Source organism: Gavia stellata, chromosome Z (genome assembly GCF_030936135.1).
Source record: "Gavia stellata isolate bGavSte3 chromosome Z, bGavSte3.hap2, whole genome shotgun sequence".
Lineage (NCBI taxonomy): Eukaryota > Metazoa > Chordata > Aves > Gaviiformes > Gaviidae > Gavia > Gavia stellata.
The window spans coordinates 14,883,116-14,909,721 of NC_082637.1; the positions used below are offsets into that span (position 1 = coordinate 14,883,116).

A 26,606-nucleotide genomic window follows, 5' to 3' on the forward strand; every position below is an offset into this window, starting at 1 on the left:
AGGTCTCTCTCTCAGAAGGAACAACGCTTGACAGTTTGAGAAGAGCTGACAATAAAACACATGATTAAATGAGCACCAGAGAGCAGACTCAGCCATAAAACTATACATTTAGTGGCTGTCCTAGCTAAGCCATAGCAGTATTTATCGAGTTATAACACTGGAAGAGGTGAATAAACATGACTGAGACCGTGTGGGCTCAGAGGGATTACCTTTGTTTTTAGGAGAGGCTTTACCATATTTGCTCAAAAATCTTCACACAGTATAATTTTAAAGTACACTTCTGAGTCTGTAGTTAGTATCAAAGAAGATAGAGGAGATTTATTGTTTATCATGAGATGGGTAAATTAAACCAATACCTGAAACTTTTAATGAACTTTCTTGTCTTAATACAATAGCATCACTGTGGCCTCTGATTCTGGCCACTCCTATTTTCTATTTATCCTTCAGACGTTGGGGATAGGGAAACAATTTTAGGTTGTGCATTATTTCACCTTGTGCAAAAAAGCATGTCATGTAAGAAAATGTCATGTCACCGATGTCATGTAGGAAAAATCTGAGAGACTTGTTCACATTAAATATGGCAAATATCACATCTATTCTGAAAGGATAGACAAAGATTTAAAGGCATTTAAAACCATCTCCCCAGAGCAGCTAGCCAGAGATATCATGGCACAGAGGTGCTTCATTGATTCATACTAGCACATAATATACAGACTCACTCACAGTCAAATATAAACCACCACTGAGACTTACTTGCATTGTCCTATAATAGTCACATATTACTGACACTAAGAAATCAGCCTAAGGTGTTACCCAGCCTTTCTTAATAGATTAATGGAACAAATTCCAAGGTTTTGGAGAACTTTTTTTAGCTATTCCAAATTTTGTTCCACCAGTTGTCAGAATCAGAAAGGGAGGTTTCATTATCACTGACTTGCTCTGGGTTTTTAAATGAGACTCCCACTTGTAGCTGAAATGAAACCAGATAGCCTTGACAGGAAAAGATTTGCTGTTAGCAGAATTTGACCTCCTAGATGAACACCTGAAAAAACTGCTGCAGGACTCTCCCAAACATCTGCCCTTTAGGTTGTCTTAATTTCATCACTGTGGTAGGCACCTGGTCCATGTTAAAGACACAGAAACTTTCTCTTTTGGATACATTTTTGCATTTACCCACTTGTTTCCTGGCCTGACAGAAACCCTTTTCTACTGATGATCACAGCTTGGTGGGGGTGGTCTGTGCCACATTTCGGGTTCTCCCTGAACCCCTTGTTTGCAGCAGCACTTGGTCACCATTGCTTGTCCTTGGGCTACTGCCATATCCCTTCATCCAGTAATTACTGTTTCCAAGAAGGGCCAACTCACTGTCTGTGATTCTTTTTGATTTAAGACAGCCCCCCAAGTAGCTCCCAGAAGACAAGATCCCTTTAATTAACTTTCTGTGAGCAACGAGACACCAGATTTGTTCCTAAGTCAGATGGGTGCCTCAAACCTGGAGACTTGGCATCTCCATGTATTGACAGCTCTGGGAGGTGGGTATCTATTGGTATCGCACAGTGGCCCAGCCCTGGGGCAATGCCTTCTGGCTCCACAGTGACTGGACACAATGCTTTCACATCAGTAAAACAAAATCTTACTTTGGCTGCCACATGATATCTTGTATAGACTGACACAATTGGAGTTAGTTGGGTTCAGACCTGATATTTGGCAAAAAGTTTGGTGTTATTTAACACGGGGGATTCCCAAAAGAATGCGACATGTTGCCTCTGAAGTCATGCCTCTGATGCGTTCCCCATCCAGCACCTGAAAGGAATTATTGGAAACAGAATGAAAAACAGAGCAGAAAATATCAATGTGCCTCTGAAAATCTGGGGTTTGCTCCCATCCAGCATCCTGATGCGAGCATCTTCCCCTCAGGAGGAACCTGGTCCAATTGCAAGAGAAGAGAAGACATGGTTGGTGAGAGATATGAGGGCTCCTCAGATTGGACAGACCCACGTGGACTATGAAGGTGGAAGAGGAATGGCAACTCATCAGGACACAGGAATGAGTGGGCAATCGATGAAATGCAGGTTTAGTGCCAGCAGAGAAGCGCTTGCTTGTATTGCACAGAATTAAATTGCCCCAGAGCACAGGGTAGCCCAAAAGAATAAATTCAGAGGAGGAGGATGTTGGGTGCCTTCCCAGGGAGACAGGCCTGCCAAGGGCTGTTGGACACCGATAAAACATCTGGCTCAGAAAGTTCCTGAACTGCAAATTGTTGGGGTTTCCAGGGAAAGTACCACTCCCAATTTGCCTTTTTATTCTACCCTTTCCTTTCCCAGCTGAGGGCTACTACCAGAGATGGGGTATTCGGAGGTCTTCATCCTTGCCCTGGCTGTGCAGCCACTCTCACCCCCAGAGGACCTGCCTAGTCCTGTGGGAAAGGAGTCTCTGTATCTTTTGAAATTCAGAGTTATCCAAAGTTGATCTCTAAGCTCTGGGGTTTTTTTAAGGAAATTTTTCATCTCCAGATTAAAACTACTATTAAAAATAATACCAAATGCTAACAAGGAGTGCCTGTTGACCCCTGTTTGTATCTCAGAGGGGAATGATTTTAACCTGAAATAAGGGAATATTTGGACATGTTTACAGCATCTGTGATGCCAGAGTTTAATGTGGGACTGATGAGACATTCAAGGAAGAAAAAGCTGTGGGAGAGCGCCAATGGAGAGGGAGAAAAGAACGGGGAATTAGCAACATGGTTAAGAGCCCAGCGGAACGTCTTGAAGTTCTGGAAATCCCAGGACACATGAAATAAGTAAGAGAAACCTGAAACAGAAACAGAGACACTAGGGGGATTGTACAAGGATCCAGTCTTCGTATTTGTATGTGAATATTTATTTATATTTCTGTGAAACTGGAGTAACTCCATGACAGTCAATGGAGCAGCTCTAGTGAGGACGTTGGTGGCTTTAGACCTGCTAGGACCACTTGGGGATAAGGTGTGCAGCTCTGGGCCAGGGACTGATGTTTGTATCTTCCCTGGGGTGAGAGAGAAGGAAGAGTTCCTCATCCAATGTGGAAACCAAAGGTTTGGGGTAGCAGGAGGAAATCTGCACCTGCGGCTCAGGGCTGGGATTGCTGTCAAAAAGCTAGAGAAGTTGCCCACCAAAGTTCAGCCCTGTGGGCAATGACAGCAGCCCTTCGCAGCCTTCAAAAGCCCATCATGTTCTTCGCTATTTCTTCAGCTGCAAAGTGGAAAGGTTTCCACACTTGTGAGTGACCCTTTCGGGGAAAAGTGAACAAAATGCCACAGTTTCAAAGTGAAAAAGCCAACGGCAAGTGAAAACGTCTCAGTGCTGACCTCGAGTACTGGCACTCGGTGCCTGCCCAGGGAAACTTCCCAGCATCAGGCTGAGCTGAGCACCATGTTTCTCTTGCTGGCTGATGCTGCGGCTTCTCTGGAAGCCACTAGGATTAATACTGCTAGAATATATGGTTTGTTTAGCTATTTTTATTGACCCGTGAATATACCTACTGTATAATTTATTGTAACGTTAGTGGTTCAGTCCTGTGATGTTTGCTATAGAAAATCTTCACTTCAAGCCAGTGGGAAATTTTGCTAGGATGATGAGTGGAGGCCTGGCCTCTGTTTCGCCTTTTTTCTTTTCCATTGCAACACAATTAACCTTTTCATTAGAAGAGCTCTGTTCCAAATAAGCAAAAAAAATGTGTATTACTGAACCATTTCAAGCTGTCTCTTCCTTTGGAACAAAACATCTTTGTTCCAGCCATGCATGACATTTGAAGACCTATTTATACAATGTGTCAGCTCCATTTGTTTTCTTCATCCTGATATTTTCCTCTGTATTTTTGCTTAGCCATCCAGATTGCAAGAAGCAAGGCTGTTGCTGGTTTCCTCCTGTGCTGTTCCAGACCGAGGCACTGGCTGCCTTTGGCCTTTCTCCCCTTTTGTGGGCAGAGGTGAAACAACCCAAAATCAAACACAGTTTTGCCTACTTTATACTCTCTGCACTCTTCTCCCAAGTGACTAGTGACAGGACTAGAGGAAATGGCCTCAAGTTGCGCCAGGGGAGGTTCAGGCTAGATATTAGGAAAAAGTTCTTTACCGAGAGAGTAGTGAAACATTGGAATAGGCTGCCCAGGGAGGTGGTAGAGTCACCCTCCCTGGAGGTATTCAAGGAGCGTGTGGATGTGGCATTGTGGGATGTAGCTTGATGGACATGGTGCTGTGTGGTGTTGGGTGGGTTGGTTTTTGGTGTGTTGTGCCTTGTTGTTGTTGTGTGGTGGTTGGCTTGCGTGGGTTGTTTGTGTGGTTTGGTTTTTTTTTTTTTTTTTTTTTTTTTTTTCCAGGTTGGACTTGATGATCTTACAGGTCTTTTCCAACCGTAGTGATTCTTTGATTCTGTGATTCTGTGATTCTGTGAGTCCAGCACCACCAGACAGCTGTGGGATGGAGTGCATGGAGAGCTTGCAGAAGGACCTGGTATGATTACAACTTCTCTCTTGATGCCCTACCTGTGGGATGTACACGGCTGCAATCCCTTCTGCTGGAGGGGACTCTCTGAGGGCCAGATTTCCAAGCTGTGTCACTAAATATGCCCTCCTGCAAGATACCTGTTTTTTCCTTAGACGTTCATAATTTGTCCCAAGTGTCTAATCAGCCCTTCTTGTCTGACAGCACAATGCTAACTGATGTAACAAAACCCAATGTAAAATTAAAAAAACCCCAACCTTATCAAGATGTCGAGTAATAAAACTTAACGTCCTCCTGAATTTAGTATTGTGTAAGTGTAAATAATTATGGGGTTGGCTCCATCCTCTCCTTTGAAAATAATTTATCTAACTTGGGACCTGTCTTCTCCTTCCAGAAGGGACCCAGGGTAGTGCTGTCCCAGCTACTCAAGCAGTAACATAATGTCTGTCCCAGCGCTGGCACTACCTAGTGACAAATGAAAGTTTAAGTCCTTTTTGAAACCTTTTACACAACCTGCCAACGGAAGGTTTCAAGTTGCTTTAATGCATGCAGGATGCCAGGGAAATACTGCAAGCCTTAACTTTATCCAGAAAATGAGGCTGAACGTGCCAACCCAGCAGTGGTGAGCCCGGGGTTGCAATGGCAAAACCCCATCTGCTCTCTCCAATATTATCCTCACCAGGAAGGTTGGGGAAGGAGGGTGAAACAGCTCCATGGCAGAGAATCTGCTGCTGCCAGCTATTATGTGGCTCACTCAAAGCCTTTGATAAGGCCAAGCAAGGCTTCAGTATTGGCCTTGTGCTTTCCCATCCATGTAAGAGGAGACAGAAAGTTTGGGCTATGAGATCAGAGGTTAACCTTCAGAGCACTTCACAGTTGTGCTTTACGTACACACTCCCTCCAGTTCCTGGGAAAGTGCACGATCTCCACTGAACGTGAAGCTGCAGGTCCTTTTCATGCCAAACACTTAATGTGTGCCATATTCAGCCAGACTGCAATCAGCAGCCTTTGTGCATGGTGGACGGGCTTCTGCTGCAAGGAGCGGAGACGGTGGCATGTGAGGAGGAATGCCTTCAATACTGTGTGCTTCAAAAGCACTGCTTGTGAGCTTTGCTTTGCCTTCCAGCGACTGGGCTAGAGCTGCGTGCATGGCCTTGCTCAGCACAAATGAAACCAAGGCATCCATATGTTGTACATTAAGAAAAAGAGTGTTTGATCTCCTGCTCACTGGCTCACTGCTCAGATGCTCCCTCTTCCTCTCTCTAGCAGTTTTGAGGAGTACAGAGCCCAGTGTCAAAACCTGTCTGAATGCATTTATCAGCTCTGTGATGGGAACTGCAGCACTTAACACAAAACAGTTGAGCCAATGTTGCTGGCCACAGCCACCAAACCTGCCCTCATCTTTTCCATGATGGTGGCAGAAAAGAAAATTCCTCAAGTTCTATTTTCCTATTTAAAGATGAAGGGAAAAGGACTGCCAAAGCAGACGGAATTTAGTCCAACTGATGTAACGCCTGGGCTAGCAAAGCAAAATACAAGTCTCTTCCGAGTGCAGGAATTGTGGCTGTGCATAGTCAAGGCCACCATGAAGCCACTGCAGCCTCGCGTGGGCAAGGGACAACTTGGGTAACACCAGGCTTCAAGCCTGCCACTGGGTTGATTACTGTGTCACTGCTTATCATGCATTTTTGAGTCATTTATTGCAGTGGCCCATTAATGTTATGTTCTGCTAAGAAGCCTTAGACATCTCTTGAGCCACATTAAAGACTCTGGTGAGATAGGAGAGGAAAGCTCCACTGTGTAGAGGACTTGCTGGCTCTTCAGCATTGCCCCACATGGGTGGGGAACCGGGCAATACTATAATTTGGAAGTGATACAATAGGGAAGAAGCACAAGCAACAACCAGGTAACAATAGAAATGAGTTTTATTTTGTAAAAAGTTATAAAATGAATATTGTACAAAAATAAAGTCTGTAGAGAACTTTGGTTGATTAACACAAATGACTGAGACATAAATCGCAGGTGAAGTAAAAAACTCCAGAGAAGCACACTCCTTCTTCAGTAAGGTCTAAAAAAATATTAAAAAAAATCACGAACTTTACCCTTTTGTATTTCGAACATAGTGACTTGCTTTGCTTGCAGCCTTTTCAAGCTGCGCAGAAAATGCTTTGGGGCAAGTTTTCAGCAACTGGGGCAAGTGAAAGCATACCTCTGAGCGCTATGCCTGGTCAACTGCCCAGCAGCGCAGCTGACCCTCAGCTTAGCAGGCTTTTACTGCCCAAATCATGCCGATGCTGTTGGTGGTACCAGCTGTACCACCCCTGCCCAGCGTGGAGGGTAAGGTATCCCCATGGAAGTGCAAGAATGGACCCGGTGGGTGTCTCTGGGGCTGCCCTCCATCTGCCCAGGAAAGCAGTGGAGATCAGGGCTGAATTACATTTCATACACCTGGTACATTTTTCTATGCCTGTTCTGGGCTTTTTTGACCTCTAGACCCTTCTTCTGTGGTGCCCTGAGGGGCCCAGGGCAAAATGAGTATGGAGAGCCATTGCATGCATGAGATACAAGGTCGGACCATCGTTTTTTGGTTTTCAGTAGGGATTTTTCTTCTTCCTGCTGTTTTTCTGGGAGTTGCTTCACTGGTTGTTAGGTATGTCTAGTGACCTGCACTGCTGCTCATTTGGGAAAAAAAATCTCCAGAACAGGAGCTTGCGTTAGCAGTCAGGTATGAATGCCTTTGCTGTACAACCTCCCTCACCCTAAGGAAACTCAGACTGTTGTGCTGCATGGGTACGATCCTGTAACGTTTCAGCAAATTATACAAAACACTTTGGTTATTTTACACAGTGGTTTACGTGCAGGCTATATTAAATCCAGGGCTAACTAGTAAGAGGGATTTAACCTCTTCTATATGGAAATAAGGAAGGAAAAGCTTAAATAAATATAACAAGAAATTATAAGGCTAAATGTGATTATTTTCCATTTGTCAATAGTTATATGAGGTCAGTTGGCAAAAAGTGTGAGAAAAAACCATGGCTACATTTAAAATGTGACTAGAATTAGTTTTTCTAACAAATTGCTAATGTTGAGCTGAGTCCTGAGACCCTCACTCGTCCAGAGCCATTGCTGCTCCTGCGCATGTATGACTGCAGTAATTTTCAAAAGTATTAGTGAACAGGAGGAAGGGCTGCAGGCTTCAGGACTACATTTTTGTGAACATAATCAGGATTTTGTTTAAAAGAAAAAAGGTAAAGTAAGTGATTTTTTGCATTCAAGTTAACACTTTCAATCAAAAGCATGGACCGTTGTTCCCAACTTCATTGTCTCTCTGTATCTTCCAAGCACCTTCTACTTTGGCACCTTTGAAAAGAAACTTCAATAAATAAGGAAAGGAGACTCATTACTGAACTGTAATAAATAACAATAACTTAATCTCAATAAATATCTTCTGTATATTTACGTCTCTGAATGGATGCATTGCATCAAGTAGTCTCTGCTCACTCACAATGACCAAATAGAAATGTAGTTACGCAAGTGACGTTAGTCCTTTGTAAACCAAAAGAAACACGTTTTGTGTAGGCCAGGCTTGTTATTTCTCTTACCATACTAGGAAGAAGTGCTTAAAAACTCAACTTGTTTTCACAGGTAGCAGAAGAATGAAATCCTAGATTCGTTTTGAAGAAACATGAGATTGAAATAACCAAACTTAACCAGTAAGTGGAACTGTTTTGCTTCGTATCGATACTGGCCCTAGAGAACTTGAGCCTGGGAGTTTTGATATTTGTCTGATATCGTCTTACTTATGAGGTTAATCTTATTATAGCTTAGAAGTTGTCCTAAGTGCTTAGGAACGGCCCTTCAATGAGCAGTAGCACAATGGGTCTTTCAGTAAAGCTGAGGGCACAGGGGATGAGTAAGGTACTCCTAAGCTACTTCTCAGCTAAGCTTCCTGGCACAGATGGTACAACTACAACACAGCGTGGTATGGCAGGGTTGTGTTTTTAAGCACATTCCTCATGGATCCAAGTCTCACTGATGGTGGATTGTGTCAAATGGGAAAGGGAGCGCGCACGCCACCCAGTCGTCGGCATCTTCACCCGAGCTTTCCCGTAGGACATCAAAAACCTCCTCCATCCTCCTACACCACCTTGTGCCCCTGCCCTAGGCTCTCACGACACCTCGTTCTGCGTTCTTGGTCCTCTTTTCTCTGCTCTGAGCAGACGCTTTCCTGGGAACCTTGGTCCCTCTCTTTGCATCGTAGCAGGAATGCAAAACTGGCGCCGCTTCTGGCATGCAGCCGTCAGACGCAGCCACACCTTTTTGCGGAATGTTTTTTCAGTATGTGGTAAACCAGGTTATCGTCCAAAAAGGACAGGTCATCATCAAAGGCTGTGGGTCTGCAACAAGCTTGCCTCACTTTGTCAGTGACTAGTTTTTTCTTTCTGGTTAAGTTTTTTAAAATTTTGTCATAGGTGGTCTCAGCTGCATCACAAGATCCACTGCAATACCGGAAAATGAGCTCTTCTTTGGTTTCGTATCCCAAATCCAAGTCAGTCACGTTTAAATGTATCTCTGTTAAGACACATCCTCGATTTTTGCCCTTTTGATTCCTCCTTCCTTTTTTGCTGGAATTCTCTATGTTCGTGGCTGTGTTTTGCCGGTTTCTCTCCCGCCTAGAAAAAATCGGAGTCTGCTTATCCGTCGACCTCCTCAGTCTTTTAATGGTGGCTTGAATAAAGTCCACTACCTCATCAAACTGATCTGGATAATCCTCTGGCATATTAGCTGTTTAGGAAAGAGAGAAAAGGCTTTGTAACACGTCAGTTGTCATTAAGTTTCATGGCTCAAAAACATTAGACACATGCAAGCTGCTCTGCCCATCGCTTCAGAGCATGTGCCCAGGACCCTCAGAAATCAGGGAGAATTTGGAATGGTTTAGATCATCATGGAAAGTCATTTGGTGAAAAATAAACGAGATGATATGTATGTATCTCTGCAGGTGTCTGCCGATGCTTGTTAGCACTCTAGCACATCTTTCAATATTGAACGAGCCCTGTCAAAATCGAGGGAAGGAAAAGCATGTCATGATAGGAATATTAGTTAATGGGTGGGTGAAGCTACTGCAGAGAGGTTACACAGGCTTTTCCCAGCAAAGTAGCAAAAGGACGAGGCAATTTTGTGATTATAATTGTTAACTGTTGTCTTTTCACACCAGCAGCGGTTAGTATTGCCAAACTCACCTATCGATAATGTTTTTGGGGAGGACAGAAAGAGGAATTTCTTGGGGTACCAGGCTGAGCTATTATTCCTAGCTGAATGCCTACTTTTTTACTGCTTCTAGGGGATAATTATTATCAGAGCTTTTGAAAAATTTCTCATGGAAGTTATTTGTATCACAAGATGCTCATTAGACTGAGTAGAAATAGGTCAGAATAGAAGTATTATGTTAATTTTCAAGGGAAATGTTATTAAGGCATTGTCTTTTTATGAAGTTAAAATACCTATTTCATTTCTTACTTGATATATACTCTACCTGTGGTAAATTATTCAAGTGAATTAAATGTTGAAGTCAATGAAATGTTTTGATAGTGGCAGAATGAACCTTTTCAAGGAGAGTGAAATTGAATAATGTGTTCTGAAATGTTCTCAGATTTCAGCTTTTCACCATGATTTGGAAAAAAAATCTCATTTTGAGATCTTTAAACTTCCCATGGACTTAATCCCTCAATGTGATCTGCTTTAGTGAATACAGCGATGTATCAGGAGCCAATGTGTAAATGCCCTTATGTTGTATTATTAATGATTGTCTCTTAAATACATAAACTGCATTGCAGTATTGAAAATTGTTTTTCTCATTCATTGTGCCAAAAATCAAGACTTGAGGACTCACTTCCTTTGCAGTAAGACCTAAGAGGATGCTTCGTTCTGTACTTAACTCCAAAGTGTCCACCCACGTAACAGACCAGTATCACGCACCTGGCCCTGCACGTACGGGAGCTCCGTCTCCAGAAGGACCCCTACAAATATCCCAGGAACTGCAAACGCTGGGAAAGGCGATACCTAACGCAGTGCACCTGGCCGGGGGCTGGTACCTCCACTGAGCCACGAAGGCTCTCACCCGCTCAGGTGCTGAGATAGGAACAGCTCCTTAGGCAAAGGCTCAGCGCCACACTTCCCTAATGAGCACTGTAACAAACAGGAGCCCCGATGGGAGACCAGGCAGCGCATGTACCCAGCCCACACACAGTGGCATGGACTCTGTTAAGAGGAGAGAGGAAGACACGAGATTGCCTACCATTGCCTCGCGAAGCGGCACCTTCATATCCTCAATAGAAGCAACAAATACAGAGGAGATAGGGGCAGCAGGATCTTAACTCTGCTAGTGCAGAAACCTGCTGAAACACAGTGCATCTGCACGTAAGGAAGAACATGGACCCCTCCCCAAAGCAGCCACATCCTAGAGGCCCCCTTTCATGACAAAACAGTGATGGTTTTTCATGGACAGCTCCAGCAAAATAGTATAGACCGGTAAAAGAGTAATGAAGACAGGCAGTCTTGTACCTTCACATAATGAGGGTGGCACATGGGAAGCGGGATCTGGTAAACTGTAGAGTTTGGGACTGGGAAAAGTGAATTACATTTTGGTTTACAGATATCCATGCTAAAGGCAACAGTCTTGCAGACCAGTGACTGTCAAAAGACATGAAGGAGGGATGGCTGCTTTCTATACAGCTATATGGGACCTGAACAAGGCAGGGCCCTGCACCAAGCCCCATATTCCTGTGACACCAATGATAAGTGCACCCTTATCACACTCCTCTGCCATTACCTCTGTAGCAGGTACCAAAATACCCACTATGAGCCACGCCTACTGGAGGTGGGTAGCTTGGATAGATGTGTCCATTGGATGCACCACCCAGCTCTGTTGCAGGACAGGCTGGTCTGCCTACACCATATGAATACTGCCCTTCTGAGCAAGGTCCAGGTCAAGGCGATAGGTGGGCTACATTCCTTAAAAGCAAGAAGGGGTAGACACCTTGCTAGACTCAGTCAAGCAAGATGACCCCCATGGAGCTTGCATAGCCCCCACTGCTGAAGTACAAGCTTGGCCATGGCACAGATACAGATGGAGAGGGGTTTGGCACGAGGCACTTGTTGCTGTGGGACTGTGTGGTTTCTAGGTGTCTTGCCCGGAAACTAGGTTTATTAGCTTATAACCCAATAAGGGAAGGATGTGGCCCTGAGGAGATGGCTCTAGCTGTGCCATTTTCCACTCTCACCTTCAAATTACCCTTCTTATACTGCTGTTGACTGCTCTGGCCCACGCCTCTGTCTCAATGAGATATTGGCTATGGAAAGTGAAATACAACCGGCACGGAAGCATACTAGGGTTTAACAAAATTCATGCAATGGTTAACCATCAGGAAGGGGATGGGAGATTGTTACAGGGAAACCCAACCTATATATGGAGATTCTTGTCTGCAACCTTCAGCCTCATACCTATCCCAAGCCTGGTACGCTGCCAATTCAGCGGGGGGAGTAAGTGTCCCCCGCCTAAGAAGGGAGAAACAAAACTATCGATTAGCTGGAGAGATAACAAGCCAACTTAGGCACATTGTTCTTAAACTGCTTGCAATTCAGGTGCAAAAATATCACCTACCACTGCGACAATGCTATATGCAGTAGTCTACTTTGGTTAAATATTAATCAGACAGTTACAGGGTCCAAGCACTGTCCTGCCTAAGCCAATCCAAGTGTGCCCTGGAGGGTAGGTAAAGAGGAGGAAAGGCCCAAGTTGTGGACTGTGTCCCTGCCCAGAGCCCACGCTGACATCTATCCTGCTTCATGCGTGATCACTAGCCCAACTGCACCAAGGGAGCTAACGTTGCTGAGAGCCTTCCGTGCTGCAAGCGGCCTATGATATTTAAGGTGGAGGAAACACACCGTAGAAGAATCTGGTGCAATGCTGCTGTTGGTTGTCAACATTGGGGGTGTCAACATTGCAGAAGGTGGAAGCAGTAGGGCAAAAAGTAGATCGAGTAATCAAGCCAACAATGTATCCAACTAGAGAAGCCCTACCTACACACATGGACTTGCTGGAACCAGAAAATGGGGTAATCGGCAGCATGACTGATCCCGCTAATGTCACTGGGGCTCTAACACAAACCATGCAAGAAGTGCTCCAAGCTGTAACCTGGGATGAGGTGTGCATGGCTGATATGTCTAATGGAGCCAGGGATCCCTGCTCAGCTCATCCCCTATTGCAACATCAGGCCACTTGGGAGACTCACTGGGAGAGATGCCAGCACTATGAGTAAGATGAATGCCAATTTTCTGTTTCCAGGGTGGAATTCCCCTTCAGCCCAGGGGATTGGAAAATATCCCAAGCAGATATTCAAATCTGTCAAGAGGACTCCCATGGTGACCCCCAATATTTGGAGATGACATCACTGGAAGAGACACAAGGCATGTGGGTGATGTTAGGGAACCGGTGGGAACAGTGGGCACAGAGGCCCCCCTAAGAAAATGTGCTGGACCTATTGACCACCTACAACCAGACATGCTGTTACGCACCTATGTGGGTACAGCACATTAAGACAATGGCAGCAGCATTACTGGGCTATTCAGTGAGTCCTTGCAAGTTGCTGTAAGCAACGACACTCTCTGCCTGTGGAGCCCCAAACTAGTCAAGATCAATGCAATGATCCTCTTTTTGGCAGCTTCCAACTGGACTGCCAAGGTACCCCAAGTTTGCTTCCATAATTTAGGACTGTTCGAGGAACACCCCAGGCCCCGCAATCAGCCAGCCTCTGGCTGGTACAACTCTGAATTATTATACAATCCCACAAAGCCAAGTTTCAGCACACACCCGGCGGCGTGGGCCGGTGCTCTCACTACTGTATCAAATGTCGCTGGACCCAGCAATCACTGAACCATGGACCCTAGCAATGGGGCTCATACCGATCGGATGTGGTTTGGTGCTAATTTTCTGCTGCTTAACGAAGCATAGTTATCAGTGTGACTACAGTCACTAGGAGTGGCTTGCAGGAGTTTGAAGGAAACCTTGATAGCCAGGAGTGAAGTGAGAGCTGACTTAGCAGCCTATGCCAAGGTCCCAGTCATGACTCAGTAGGGTTATTCAGCTGTCCAATAACTATGGGTGCAAAGCCTGACAGCCCAAAACAAAATGCTGTAAAAAACTGCTGAAGTGGGACCCTGGGCAACCAAGTGGAAATGCCAGCATTAACACCAGGTGTCATGGGTTGAAACCAGGCACTAGAGGTAAGTGCTAAGGAAGCTACCACCAGACATCATACATGAATAAGCAATAACCACTGACCAAGGACTAAAGACCGTAAAAGGCTAATGGACAGAAGGGAAGGTGGAGAAGACTGACAGCAGGACCACCCCATCCTGATGAGCACTTGGTAGATGTGCTCCAGAGATGCTGAGACCTCTCTGCACCACAGCCACCATGTGCCGAGCACTTGTTTGGTCTCTGCACTCTGGTAAGTGCTGCTGGGGGCGAAGGGGGTGCTGAGCCGAGCTGCACGGCCAGGGAACGCCACTGGACTTACAGGGGCTGCATTGGCATCAAGTGCTATTTTGTAACGTGAATAAAGCCACTCAACTGAGGGGTACTTAGTTATCCCTCTGTCTCTAACACTGTTTGGAAAAACATTTATAGTCTCGAACGAAGGTCAACAGCCTGGCAGCTTTGCTTCTCTAATACTGCATGAACTGCGCTGACTTGACTGTGCAGCAGATGATAGAGATTTCTGTGGGGATTTCACACCCCTGGGAAAAGCACGTATTATTATCCCTTCCTGTAACATACACAGAATCACAGAACGATAGGGGTTGGAAGGGACCTCTGGAGATCATCTAGTCCAACCCCCCCCACCAGAGCAGGTTCACCCAGAGCAGATTGCACAGGAATGCGTCCAGGTGAGTTTTGAATATCTCCAGAGAAGGAGACTCCACAACCTCTCTGGCCAGCTTGTTCCAGTGCTCTACCACCCTCAAAGTAAAGAAGTTCCTCCTCATGTTTAGATGGAACTTCCTATGACCAAGCTGGTGCCTGTTACCTCTTCTCCTGTCACTGGGCACCACTGAAAAAAGACTGGCCCCATCCTCCTGGCACCCACCCCTTCAGTATTTATAAGCATTAATAAGATCTCCCCTCAGTCGTCTCTTCTCCAGACTAAAAAGACCCAAGTCCCTCAGCCTTTCCTCATAAGAAAGATGTTCCAGCCCCCTAATCAGGTTTGTAGCCCTACAGTTTGCATGTGTGTATATGTGTTGTTTTTACACATACACATATACAAATACATCTAATTATACACACACGTATTTTTTCAAAACAAACTACTTTACTGACAACATTTGCCTTCTGGTGGAAAAGCTGAGAGAACAAACACATGACAGATGCCTGTCACGCTATACAAAGTGCCAGCAGAAAATGCTCAGATACTACGGCAATAAAAGCAGTAACTCCTGGTCTCAGGCTTCAGGGTATGAAAGAATTAGAATTTAAAAATCCAAAGCCACCTAGGATAGGACAGAATGGGATGGGACAGCATGAGATGGGACGGGACATGTTAGGAGAGGATGGGATAGCCCACAACAGCATGTGCTCATTATAGGTTAGCGAAGGTTGGCTCACACGTCATGCCCCTCAAAGCAGGTGTTTCCTGAGGGAAAGGACCATATGTCCTGGAAACGTAAAATCCTCCCTCAGGGAACACGGGGCCTCTGTGTATCTTGATCACAGTGTGTCAAAAAGGCTCACAGACCCCACCGGGGCAGTGTGACGGGCTGAGCCCCACCACTTTGACTATGGTGCCATGAACACTCACAAGACTGGCGCAAAGTCATGAGGTTTCGTTTGGGTTTTATGTCACATTTCTAAAAGCTGTTTCCTGACCCTCCAACTCCCTGGGGAAATCCCTTGAAGGCAGCCTGCACGTGGGCACGTGCACGTGTTTTTGCATTGCCTCTGCCTAGCACCCCGCCGGCAGGAGCGTGGGGCCGGCAGCGGTGCCTGCGGGAGCTGCGGCCGGCCCGTGTGTCCTGCTCCGGCTCATCTTGCTTTCCTGCAGCTCCCTTCCACGCTCCCTCTTTCAATGCCATGCCAAGGACCTGACCACCCAGGCAGGAACAGGCAGAGCCTTGTCCTCCGGTGGCAACCCAAGCATGAGTCTGCTTTCTAGCGCTGGAATATCAAGAGTGAGGGGTATGGATAGCAGCCCATGTGCCAGTCTGCCTCGGGGCACCTTCTCTGTCTCCCGTGTACAGCTGAACCAGGGCTCTTGATCAGCCAGGAGTTTCTCACATGACCAGGAAATGAGTAAAAAAGCAAAAAAAGGAAAGAATGAAACATCACAAGACTGGTGCACATGGGAATCTAGAAGAGTGACCAGGCTGAGGGCAGAGTCGGTGAACACCAAATGTCCAGAACTCCAGGAGTCAAACAAAAAAAGAAGAAATGAGACTAATTTAAAATACTAATTAAAGAACCAAGAATATTTGCATTTTCTGCTTGCTGTTTGCAAGCTGATTGCTTGCGTTCTGAACCTTTAGGGCACAGTCAAATCATAGTTTTGACTCAACCCCTCGGGTTAGGAATGTCCCTCTTGAACACGGGCTGAAATTCTCGCCTCACTGCTGCTCTCTGGAACCTGAAGCTTTGACCTGCTCGTCCCTGAGCACAGTCCCTGTCCCCTGGGCACTGCAAGAGCTGGGAGCTCATACAGGCGCCGGAGCCTGCAGCCAAACACCCATGGTGCTCCCCACCAGCCTCTGCAGAAAGCCACCCTGGAGCTCTGCTTTGGGCACGCAGGGAAACGTGCTTTCCTCCGGGCATCTTCCCTGCTGCAACCCACCCAGAGCCTGCCTTTGCATTTCCAATTAATTAGAAACACTGCGTGCCAGCAGGACCGGGATCTGATGCCTGCGCTTTTCAGAAGAATAAATTATACAGTGTTCAGATGATAGGCTTCCGCATAAAATAGGTCTAAGTGAATATCGAAACCAAACTCATCACATTCGTATGAAAACAGTCTCCATTAAAGAAAAATAGACAATTTATTTCTGTCTGTTCAAATGCGTTCACAATTACATTTTGTAAAACTATTCCTTTGATTTCACTAGCAACAGATTTATTTTAAAGCCAAATATTCCCCAGCAGTGGCAGTAACCCAGCATGGCAGAGCAAGAAACCCTCAGTTTGTACCTGACCACAAATTGATTTCAGTGGGAACAGATGGATCTTCAGCTTTTGAGGAAAAAATCCAGTTACTCATTTTGGTGCCTGGTTACAGATTTAAAAGGCTAACTACAGTTGCTTCGGACCATGCTGTTTATTACGGTTTACAAGAAAAGCTTAAATTCTATTAATTGCAAAACAATAATTTATATAAGTGGGTTTTCCTTTTTTTTTTTTTTTTAAATCTCATAAAACTTGACATTTTAAGTTATTTGAAACTGTTTGTACTTTATAGAATCATTTTCCATACTGATCTTGGGAAAATGTAATCACATCACTGCAGCATCATTTGGCACTTTGCATATCCTGAGTTAAAGGGATGTAATAGAAGTCACATAAGGTATACTAAAAATGATAAAATTAGATTTTTTGTTTTACACTGCAGCTTTTATGCATGCATTTGTGGCAGTGTATAGCTACTACATCAAAACGTCAGGCCAAACATTTAATAAAATTACCAGGATATTTCACTTAAGCACAGCAAAGTTCAAACAGCAGCATTCTAGTTTAAAGCACGATTTCAAAGTTCAAGGGGGTTAATCCAGCTCATTATAATGGGAAGCATTATTTAGAAGATTCAGATCCAGATCTGTGTTAGGATCAAACGGCCCTTTTTCAAAAACAGTTCTGGTACTTTAATCTGGGCCCTTCATAACTAAAATATTTTAATTTCCTTTCTTCCCTGGTTATTTTTTAAGTTTCCTCCAAAGTTATACTCACAAAGACGTTTCTTCTTAGATCATTTGCTAGTGGGAAATAGACAATTTATGTGCCTCTAATAGTGACTGCAACGAATCATCCTCACTTTTTTGTTGCTTATGAAGATTACTCTGGTATACCATTTATTCATTAATTATTTTTGTATTTAGCTTGCTTTACAGTAGTGTTTTCAGGTACTTATTTTAGTGGACATGCCCTGTCTGAACACAGAATCCCTCCATCTCACACCACAAAGGTGTACTTTAGGAGATCCTCGGAGTAACCTGTTTGTGGAAATGTGGCCTTAGCAAGGTTAAAATTACTAATGTGATGATCATTCTGCTTTGCAGAGTAAAAAAGCATCAACTGTGGTGGGGATAAGCCATTTATTTTGTTGAAAAGTAAGCATTTTTCATGAAAAACAAAGCCTATCATGCAGGCATCAAAGCAAAGGCAGGTGTTAAAACAGTTATCCTGAAAGGTTTTCAGGATTTAAACAATTAAAATATCGCCTCTATGAGGCATGACTTTGCTTTCGTGCCTTGCATGAAAATCCATGGGGCTAAGAGTGAAATGGAAACTAGTCGGTTGTGTCCATTAGGAAACAGAGCACCAAACACCCCAGGGTCAGCTCATCTTTAAATGTTTAATACAGTTCTGGTTCACTACCTCACTCCCCGCCTTGTCAGTTCCCAGGACATGCTACAACCTCCCCTCCGACTCAGAGAGCCCTGAGAAATGGAGCCTCTCACCGGTGTCACTTGTCTCTCATCAAGGTAAAGTGCTAAGTAACCTGGAGGATGACTCCGGGGCCACTCAGGCCAGTCAGGTACGATAAGGCAGCACGGGAAAAAGGCACAGGGTCAACCTTCCTGGTGTGCTTGCTCCTGATGGAGCCGCCAAGTTTTGTGTTTGTAGCTCACTTGCTAACCCTGCCGCTTCCCATGTGTTGGCCATAACAGCAAATCTGCAGACTACTTTGTATTTTCACGCTGCCGTGCTTGGCAGTGCCTCCCCTTGCATCCTTTGCCTGCTTTCTCACAGGTATGAAACGCTGGTTCCCACCAGGGGAAGAAAGGGGAGAAACAACAGGACATGGTAATTGCAGCCAGCTGGGGGAATTCCCTGAGGGCAGGGGGAAACAGCAAGGTGGGATGAACTGGGTGAAGTAAAGGAAGCTGCCTCGTGAGCTGACCTGTTGTGCTGGTTTTGGCTGGGATAGAGTTAACTTTCTTCATAGCAGCTAGTATGGGGCTGTGTCTTGGATTTGTGCGGAGAACAGTGTTGGTAACACAGGGATGTTTTAGTTACTGCTGAGCAGTGCTTACACAGAGTCAAGGCCTTTTCTGCTCCTCACCCCACCCCACCAGTGAGTAGGCTGGGGGTGCACAAGGAGTTGGGAGGGGACACAGCCGGGACAGCTGACCCCGACTGACCAAAGGGATATTCCATACCATATGATGTCATGCTCAGCGTATAAAGCTGGGGGAAGAAGAAGGAAGGGGGGGACATTCGGAGTGATGGTGTTTGTCTTCCCAAGTAACCGTTACACGTGATGGAGCCCTGCTTTCCTGGAGATGGCTGAACACCTGCCTGCCCATGGGAAGTGGTGAATGAATTCCTTCTTTTGCTTTGCTTGCGTGTGCGGCTTTTGCTCTACCTATTAAACTGTCTTTATCTCAACCCACGAGTTTTCTCACTTCTACTCTTCTGATTCTCTCCCCCACCCCACCTGGGGGGAGTGAGCGAGCGGCTGCATGGTGGTTAGTTGCCGGCTGGGGTTAAACCACAACCCCTGTCCACAAGTTTCTTGTTCTTCAGCCGGTCCAGGCAGGGTTGTTCACAAGATCCTGCCTGACTTTGGGCTGGCACCCAGGACCAGGGCCCTCCTCCGGTCTCTCTGGGGTGGGCAAAGGAGTGTCTCATCTGGCAGTCAAGGAGCAAAGGAGCAGCAGGAGGATGTGTTCTTGCCTCTGATTCAGAGCTTTGGAAAACCAGCTCCGAGGCACTGAGGAGCAGACAGCTTTTCAGTGGTTGCTCTTGAGGTTTTGTGACAGCCCCTGCAGCAGCTGCCAGCAGCCTGTCTGCACCAGGGCCTTATTGTATGAGGCTGTGTGGGTACTCGAGCACCCACGAAGCAGTCTCTGAAGCTGAAGAAGTTACGGCATAAAGAGTGTAAAAGGGGAAAAAAGAAAAAGTGGCAGTGCCCTGCCTGAAGGCACATACCTGCCTGTTGTCTCCTCGCTAAGGCCTTGTACCCCTCCAAATCCATACCATGCTAAGTAAATATCCAGCTTCCCAGTAAAGCCAGGGTTTACACTTAATATTTGATTCTGTCCCGACCCTGCGAGAGCCTCAAATGAGTATGTACGAGTGGGACCCGAAACCTGTGACCTCTACTAGCAAGAACGCTTGCTAACAGAGCTAACGCAGAGCTAACAGGCACAGCACTGAGACTTTAATAGAAGAAATACTGTTGGTAATAAAAATAAATTCTCTTTAGCATCCCTAGTGCAGAATTGATCCAGCCCGGCCCTTACCTGACATCAGTAAAACCCCACATCGGTCACCCTGCCCTACTTTAGTGCCAGCTCACTGAATGGGAACAGCATTCCTAAATAAGTAACAGGAACTGTTCCCGGGCTGCCTGTGCTCTTACAGTGCATCTCCCGTTGGGTTTTAGGGGTGTTACCAAGCAGAAAGCACAGGCAGCAAAGTAGCAGGAAGGGACCCTATCCCAGTCTCTTCCCTGGGACAGTAAAGCAGAGTTGTCCGGGCAAAACCATGGCTGATGCCCCTCCTGTGGCAATCTCTGCTGCTATCAGATTTTGATCTGACCTATAAATAATACATGTTCTTCCACTGTTGCTTTCACTAACTGCATTTCAATGTGTTTACAATAAGACCGATGATACAAAAAGTTTTAATATTGCAGTTTGGAAAATTATTATAATAATCAGTCCCTGGGTCTAGGGCAGGTGCTATGTGCTCCACTGCAGAAGGTCTCATGTTGGGATGTGTGGACCATGGCCTGCCAGCCAGCGCTGGTGTGTGCTCAGAAGAGCAATCTCCTTCCCAGCTGCTATGCTGGATCCACACCTCCCTGTAAGAAATTTCCTGAGTAACCGCTGGTTTTGCCAAAGAAATCTTACACGCTTGGGATGGGAGCAGAGGTAGTCCAGATGTCTGTATGTAGCTTGTTAGTTAAAGGGGACATGACCAGCTTGCCTCTAAAAACATGGCCACCTGAGAAATTTTGGCATACTGCTGTAACACTGCCTGGCCCCAACACAGGAAAACAAGTATTTTGATTTCAGTGTTTGCTTCTTTTGAAGACTATTCCTGTTCAATAATCATTAAAGCATTTGTACAAGTCCCACTGACTTCAAGTCAAGTGCTGTACCAATACATACAGCCAATACATACATATCTGCTAAGTCATACAATTGGCTTTATTCCTTAGAAAGAATGCTGATATTTGAAATTCCTCACATAATAAATTTTCTGTCCTTGATCTTAAAAATAGACATACTCTAATGTATATTTTGTGTCTTAATGCTTTCTTTGTACCTGTCTCAAATAAATACTTTTGATTCTATTTTCCTTCTCTTTGTAATCAGGACTGGATTTCCAAGAATCATTGAAATCCTGCCTTTGGTTTCCCTTACCAAATATTACTTGATCAGAAACTATAGCTGGTTTTGTCAAAAATGACCATTCTGCAGTATCAATCACTCTACCAGCACTAATGTGGCAGTGGCCTATCTAGATGTCTGATGAGCCATAACATGGTTATGCAGCAATATTTAGTATTCCTCATTTATTACTTGTCGTTAACTTATTACCTCAGAAGTATGAGAATCCACAACAAGTGTAGTTACGTGGGGTTTGGCCTATGTACTACAAGTTTTAAGTTGCAGTTGCTTGGTAGTGTGTGTGGGGGATGAGGACTGGATATTTGCACTAGATGTCCATCCCTGACCATCTGCAGTTGTGGGGAAGGGACTTGATGACTCCAATGGCTTCTCTCAGCCTCTGTAACTTTAAATATCTTAAACCTATTTTATGCAGTTCTAATCAGGAATAGTATCATTTACGAAGACATTAGAACCTATCAATCTGAGGATCCTCTTCTAGTGGACAAATAATGCCTCCCTCATCAAATCATCAGTGGCCACTACACAGCTGAATTCTTCAGCCTTTCAAGAATGGTTTTGCAGCTTGTTGTCGGCAGACCCTGAACACGGGGATTTCTAAAATATTTTGAAGAAGCCTACGAAAGGTGACCGAGAAAAGCATGTTCAGGTACGTTATCTAGCAACCCACACCTTCAAAACATCTAAAAGGATCCACACTTCCACTGGGAAATTTTTGAGGTCCCTAAATTGAAAAGCAGCAAAACCATAAAACTTTAAACAAAGGATAACTCTTAAAATGAGAATAAAACTGTATTCTCTTGCACTTCAGTCCTTTCCTCCTTAAGTCCCAGAATACCCTTCACAGTAGTATATTCAGTATTTATACCTGAGACTGCGAAGAAATCAGCTTCTAGGGCTACATGCATCTGGATTTAATCAGATGTGTCCTGTTCCTTCCTTTTCTAGAATTTTGCCCATGAATGGGCAAACTTGAATGCTTGAGATTTCTAAATGCCTAGATAACCTGGGCATGCCCATGCAAACAAACTTTATTATACATATGCTGGCCCAGGGACACAGGCACACTCGGTCTGAGACTGGCTGGATGCACTGGCTGTGCTGGATACACACAGATCATGCAAGGCAGTGTGGCACCTTCTCGGTGTGGCAGACACCTCTCGGATGCATTGGATTTACTGTGCATGGGCAGGTTACCTCTGTAGCTTCTGGACATCTTAGACTAAAGTGCATATGCCACACCGTAGGCGTATTGAGGTGCATTGAAAGCCTGGACAGAAACATGAGAGTTCTGGTTCTTAACACTGAATGTGCCTAATAAATATTGTAGGGAAGGAAATGCGGTCAGCTGCAAGTATAATTTAATGCTGATTTTGCCTTAAAGAGCCCTACAACATTACTGTTTATTCTGGATACTTTCCATGTTGATAATGTTGCAGCTAAATGCGGTAACTTAACATTAAATACCCCTTAGCAGGGGTATGAAGAATTTTTAACAGAGGTATGATGCACAAATACCACGGTGTGTTATAGCCTAGCAAACATACCAAAGGAGCTCCAGCAACAAATGACCGTCCAGTGGCCATTGAGTAACTCAGATGTTGTAATGCAAAAAACCACCTTTTCCTCCTATTAGGACAGAAAAGCCCATGGTGAGATTTTTCATTTAATTCTACATGCTTACCACTAGTTCTTACTAAAGATGTTCACTTGATCAAAAGACTATATATCCTATCCTGGATCTTAGGATACTCCAGTCCTCACATAGATGTTGATTATGGCCATGCAGCAGCAAGTAGTTACAAAATGTATTTGCTGGGAACTGCATATAAGTCAAACCAAGTGTTTGGCTCCATCTGCACTGTCATGCTTCTGAAGCTGCTGACTTAGTTTATAATAATTTGGCTTGTATTTGTTCTGTTCTTAGCTGCTATTTAAGCTAGTTCTGTCCTTCCCCCAGCAGTCTGTAGCATGAGGGAAACAAAGAAAGGGTTTTCTAACCTTACAAACTCCACAGCTACTCTTCTTTGTGTGAAATGAGCTATCCCATGAACACTGATGCCTAAAACACCTATGAACCCTGGATTCATCTCAAATGCACTGCATTTATGGAGGCTACTCTCACTCCAGCCACTAAAAAATGCAGATGACTGCAATTGCCAACACCCTCTGCCATCTCTAATTACTGCCCTGAACAGCAAAGGTCAGCACATTACACCTGATCAGCCCGGGAGGTTAGGACCTTGCCTGTAGGCTGGAACGAAGGAAGGTTTTGAGCCGATCTGAAAAGGATGGGGTAACATCAGGTGACCTCAGAGCACTTTGCAGAGAAAGCAGTCCCATCAAATGAGAACACAAAAAGGTGTCAAGGGCCTGACAAAACAGATCGGTGCTCCAGCAAGGTGTTTGGCCTGCACGGGGATCACTTTAGGGGAGAGCAGTGCACCCCTCTTTGAACGCATACCGCACACAGTCCTGCTCGGTGCCCACACACTGACCTACACAGATGAGCCAAAGTGGGTGATGACGACGCTCCCACTGCTTTGTGAGCTGCCTCCTGCAAAGGCCCTCAGCGAAGCAGCTGACCAACAATATCCACAGAGATATTTATACATGGCAGGTCCACCAGCAGATGAACCGGGGAGCTGCAGGCACGCCTGCATGCTCGTGGCACACAGTCCTCTTCTCGTAAGAGAAACCTCGAAGAGGAGAGGGAAGTCTACATGGTGTAGACGTGACTCCTCTTGTGTACATCGTTCTATGATGTCTTTCGTGTGTTCAAGGGTGTGTGCCACCAAATGGTAAGCGGAGACAAAGAAATATGTCAAGGACACTGATGGTGGTGACTCGAACAAAGTGCTGCTGGAGCGGGAAGGCAGCGATGTGCAGACTCGGGGGCTCTGTGTTTGCAGGCTGCTCTCCAGACACCACACACTTTTAAATCAACTAGAACCGGTGTAAAAGTGGATCAAAGCATTTCACTGCTCTCCTACTGTTGCCTTTCTCCAGGTCTCCCCTGACTCATCTGACTTGGCAACGTAGTGGAGAGAAGAGTTTCTGACTTTTTGGGCATGGGTGCTGCGTAAACCGCTGCTGTGCAAAGACCACGGGAACTCCCTGGGTTTTCCCCAATTTCTGTTGTGAAGAACAGCACTGCTTACTTTCCCCTTGCAGCCAGGCCCATCTATTTGTGATCCGCAGGGTTAAGAGTTTGAGACCAAACTATAAGCCCTTTCTCAAGTGACTATCCTGGGCAATAACCTGCGACCCAGATCTGCTTGGCAAAGCCTACGTCTGTACCCTGGAAACAAAGATATCTGGAAGAGGCTGTCTATTGATACTACCACAGCTCAGGTAAAACACAGGTTGTCTTTCCTTGCACTTCTTGTTTACCCAATCCACTGAAAGAAGAGGCAACAATGAGAAGTTTTGGACATTAGGGACAGACAAGACTGCTACTGCTGCCTGTCCCCTTGAGCTGCTGCAGAAAAACTAGCTCATCGGGAACCGTATTCCCAGAAGTAAGCTTCAAGATACAAGATGGCACACTGGGAAGGTGGAGCATCAATGCTTTCCCACCCTGCAGCTTCTGCTGGAGCTACAAACTGACTGGCGCCGCTTTCCCCCCAGTGCTCTTCTTGCCACCGGTGCTGCAGCAAACCTGTGCAGAGGGGACCAGCACAGTGGCCTGAAAAGCTGATCGCTGCCTTTTGTAGGACAGTACCTATCCCGCCATGCAGCTCGAAGCGGAGATCACCGTGTGCGATGGCCCCACAGCCCTGGCAGGCTGGAGCCCTGGGAGGAAGCACTTTTGGCCGACCTCCCTGCGTGGAGGGGCTGAAAGGACGTCAGGGGCTGCCGGTCTGCGATCAGCAGGAGCCCAGGCTGGGACGCGCGGAGGCGGCAGCCTAGGCAAGATTCCAGCAGGGGGGAAACACAAGCAAGAGAAGGAAAGAGGGAAGACTAAATGGGGAAGGACATAGATGTGTGTGTGGAAGAGGAGATGGGTGTTGGGGAGGGGATGAAAGCGGTGTCACGGCACATGATTCCCCACTCTGTGCCTCCACGCTGCATTAGCCCGGCTGCTCCCGGAGAAACCAGAGCGGGGCTGCCCGTGGCTGGAGCTGCGGCAGGCACAGGGAAAGGATGTGCCTCCAGATAAGGAGATAAAAATGAATCCCAATTACTGGATACTGTTTGCACCCTGCAACAAGCTATACAGAGAGGGTTGAGCAAGGGCAAAGGGAGCAACCTCCAAGCAGCATCTGTGCCTTTGCTAAGTTAACATCTCCACAATTCACGTGAGTATTTTGCCACTTCTTACTGAGTCATATTCACTCTCACTTTAAAAAGCCACCAGAGTTAGCATAACACACACACCACTGTGAAAATCCTGTATCTGCTACTGTAGGAGACCTATTATTAGCAAGGCATTATTATTATCTCTCATTTGGATTGTAAGCTGCCTTACTGTGAGCTGGTTCATATGGATTGCTCTGCATCAAGCTCCTAACCCTGCCAACACTACTCTTCTGTAAATTTCCATGTGGACACACTAATTTTGGGATCAGGGTCCAAAGAGGATTTAATGAAACTCAGCAGCACTCCAGGATGCGTACAGTGCCTCCCACCATGGAGCCCAATCTCCGTCAGGACTTGCGCCCACTACAGACAGTGAATAATTGCATTGGCAGGCCTGAGCAGGGAGAGGAGGTTGAAGCAGTGGGGAAGGAGTTTCAGTGCCTGCACTGCGAGGTGTATGTACCTGGTCCTCCTCTCAGCTCCTCTGCATACAACTAACTTTCCCACCTCTCCAGGTTTTTCAACCAAAGGGATCTTACGACTGCCAGGAAGGTAAGGCTGGAGGGGAGGGGTAAAGGAGGCATTGCCACTGCAATTGCCAACCCCAGGCTTTGGAGGATGACTTGGTTTGGAACTGCTGGAGCCAGACAAGAGCCAGTGGCCCTGCCTGAGGGAGAAGCAGGGGCAGAAAGTGGGGGCAGGTCCTTTCCTCACCCTGATGCCTAAGCAAAGGGGAGCGGGCTTAGCAAGACAGACAGCAGTGGCTACAAAGGGGAATGTTTCTTACAGTCACTGTGCACAGCATAGGGAGGCAGCAGGCTGATGGGGGAGAGATCATCTTCAGGCCCCTCTACCACTGAAGGGGGCCCCTTGGGAGGCGTCTTACCGGTGGGCAGGGGCGAGGTGGAGACCGTGTTGAGCAGCACCACGCAGACAGCTACAACATCCCATAACTTCATCTTAGATCTCCTTCCAACACAGGCCCCTGGCAGAGAGAAGAGGCAGGGTTAGACCCCAGCTGCTGGGCTCCCCCAGTCCTGCCCACTCCCTTCCATCCCTGAGACAAAGCCGGGCAGCCTCACACCCCAGATCAGCCTCGCCCACCCTGGTCAGGCCCGGGGTCAGAGCAGGGGGAAACAACCTCTGCCCAGCTCAGCCTCCCACCCCTACTGCCTCCCAGAGCAAGGGAGGTGGGCTCTCC

At 46.0% G+C, this 26,606-nt stretch overlaps 1 protein-coding gene across 2 annotated transcripts; it reads right to left on the reverse strand.

The window, feature by feature from the left end:
* Positions 1-8,780: 8,780 nt before the first annotated feature.
* On the reverse strand, positions 8,781-26,364 carry GDNF (glial cell derived neurotrophic factor). Of its 2 annotated transcripts, none has more exons than XM_059834230.1 (2): positions 26,292-26,364; positions 8,781-9,265 (listed from the first exon to the last, which is right to left on the reverse strand). In XM_059834230.1, the coding sequence occupies exons 1-2, from the start codon at positions 26,362-26,364 to the stop codon at positions 8,781-8,783; spliced, it is 558 nt and encodes a 185-aa protein (XP_059690213.1). The 2 variants fall into 2 exon arrangements, with proteins under 2 accessions (XP_059690213.1, XP_059690212.1); XM_059834229.1 differs by having other exon boundaries at positions 26,193-26,364.
* Between the last annotated feature and the right edge of the window lie 242 nt (positions 26,365-26,606).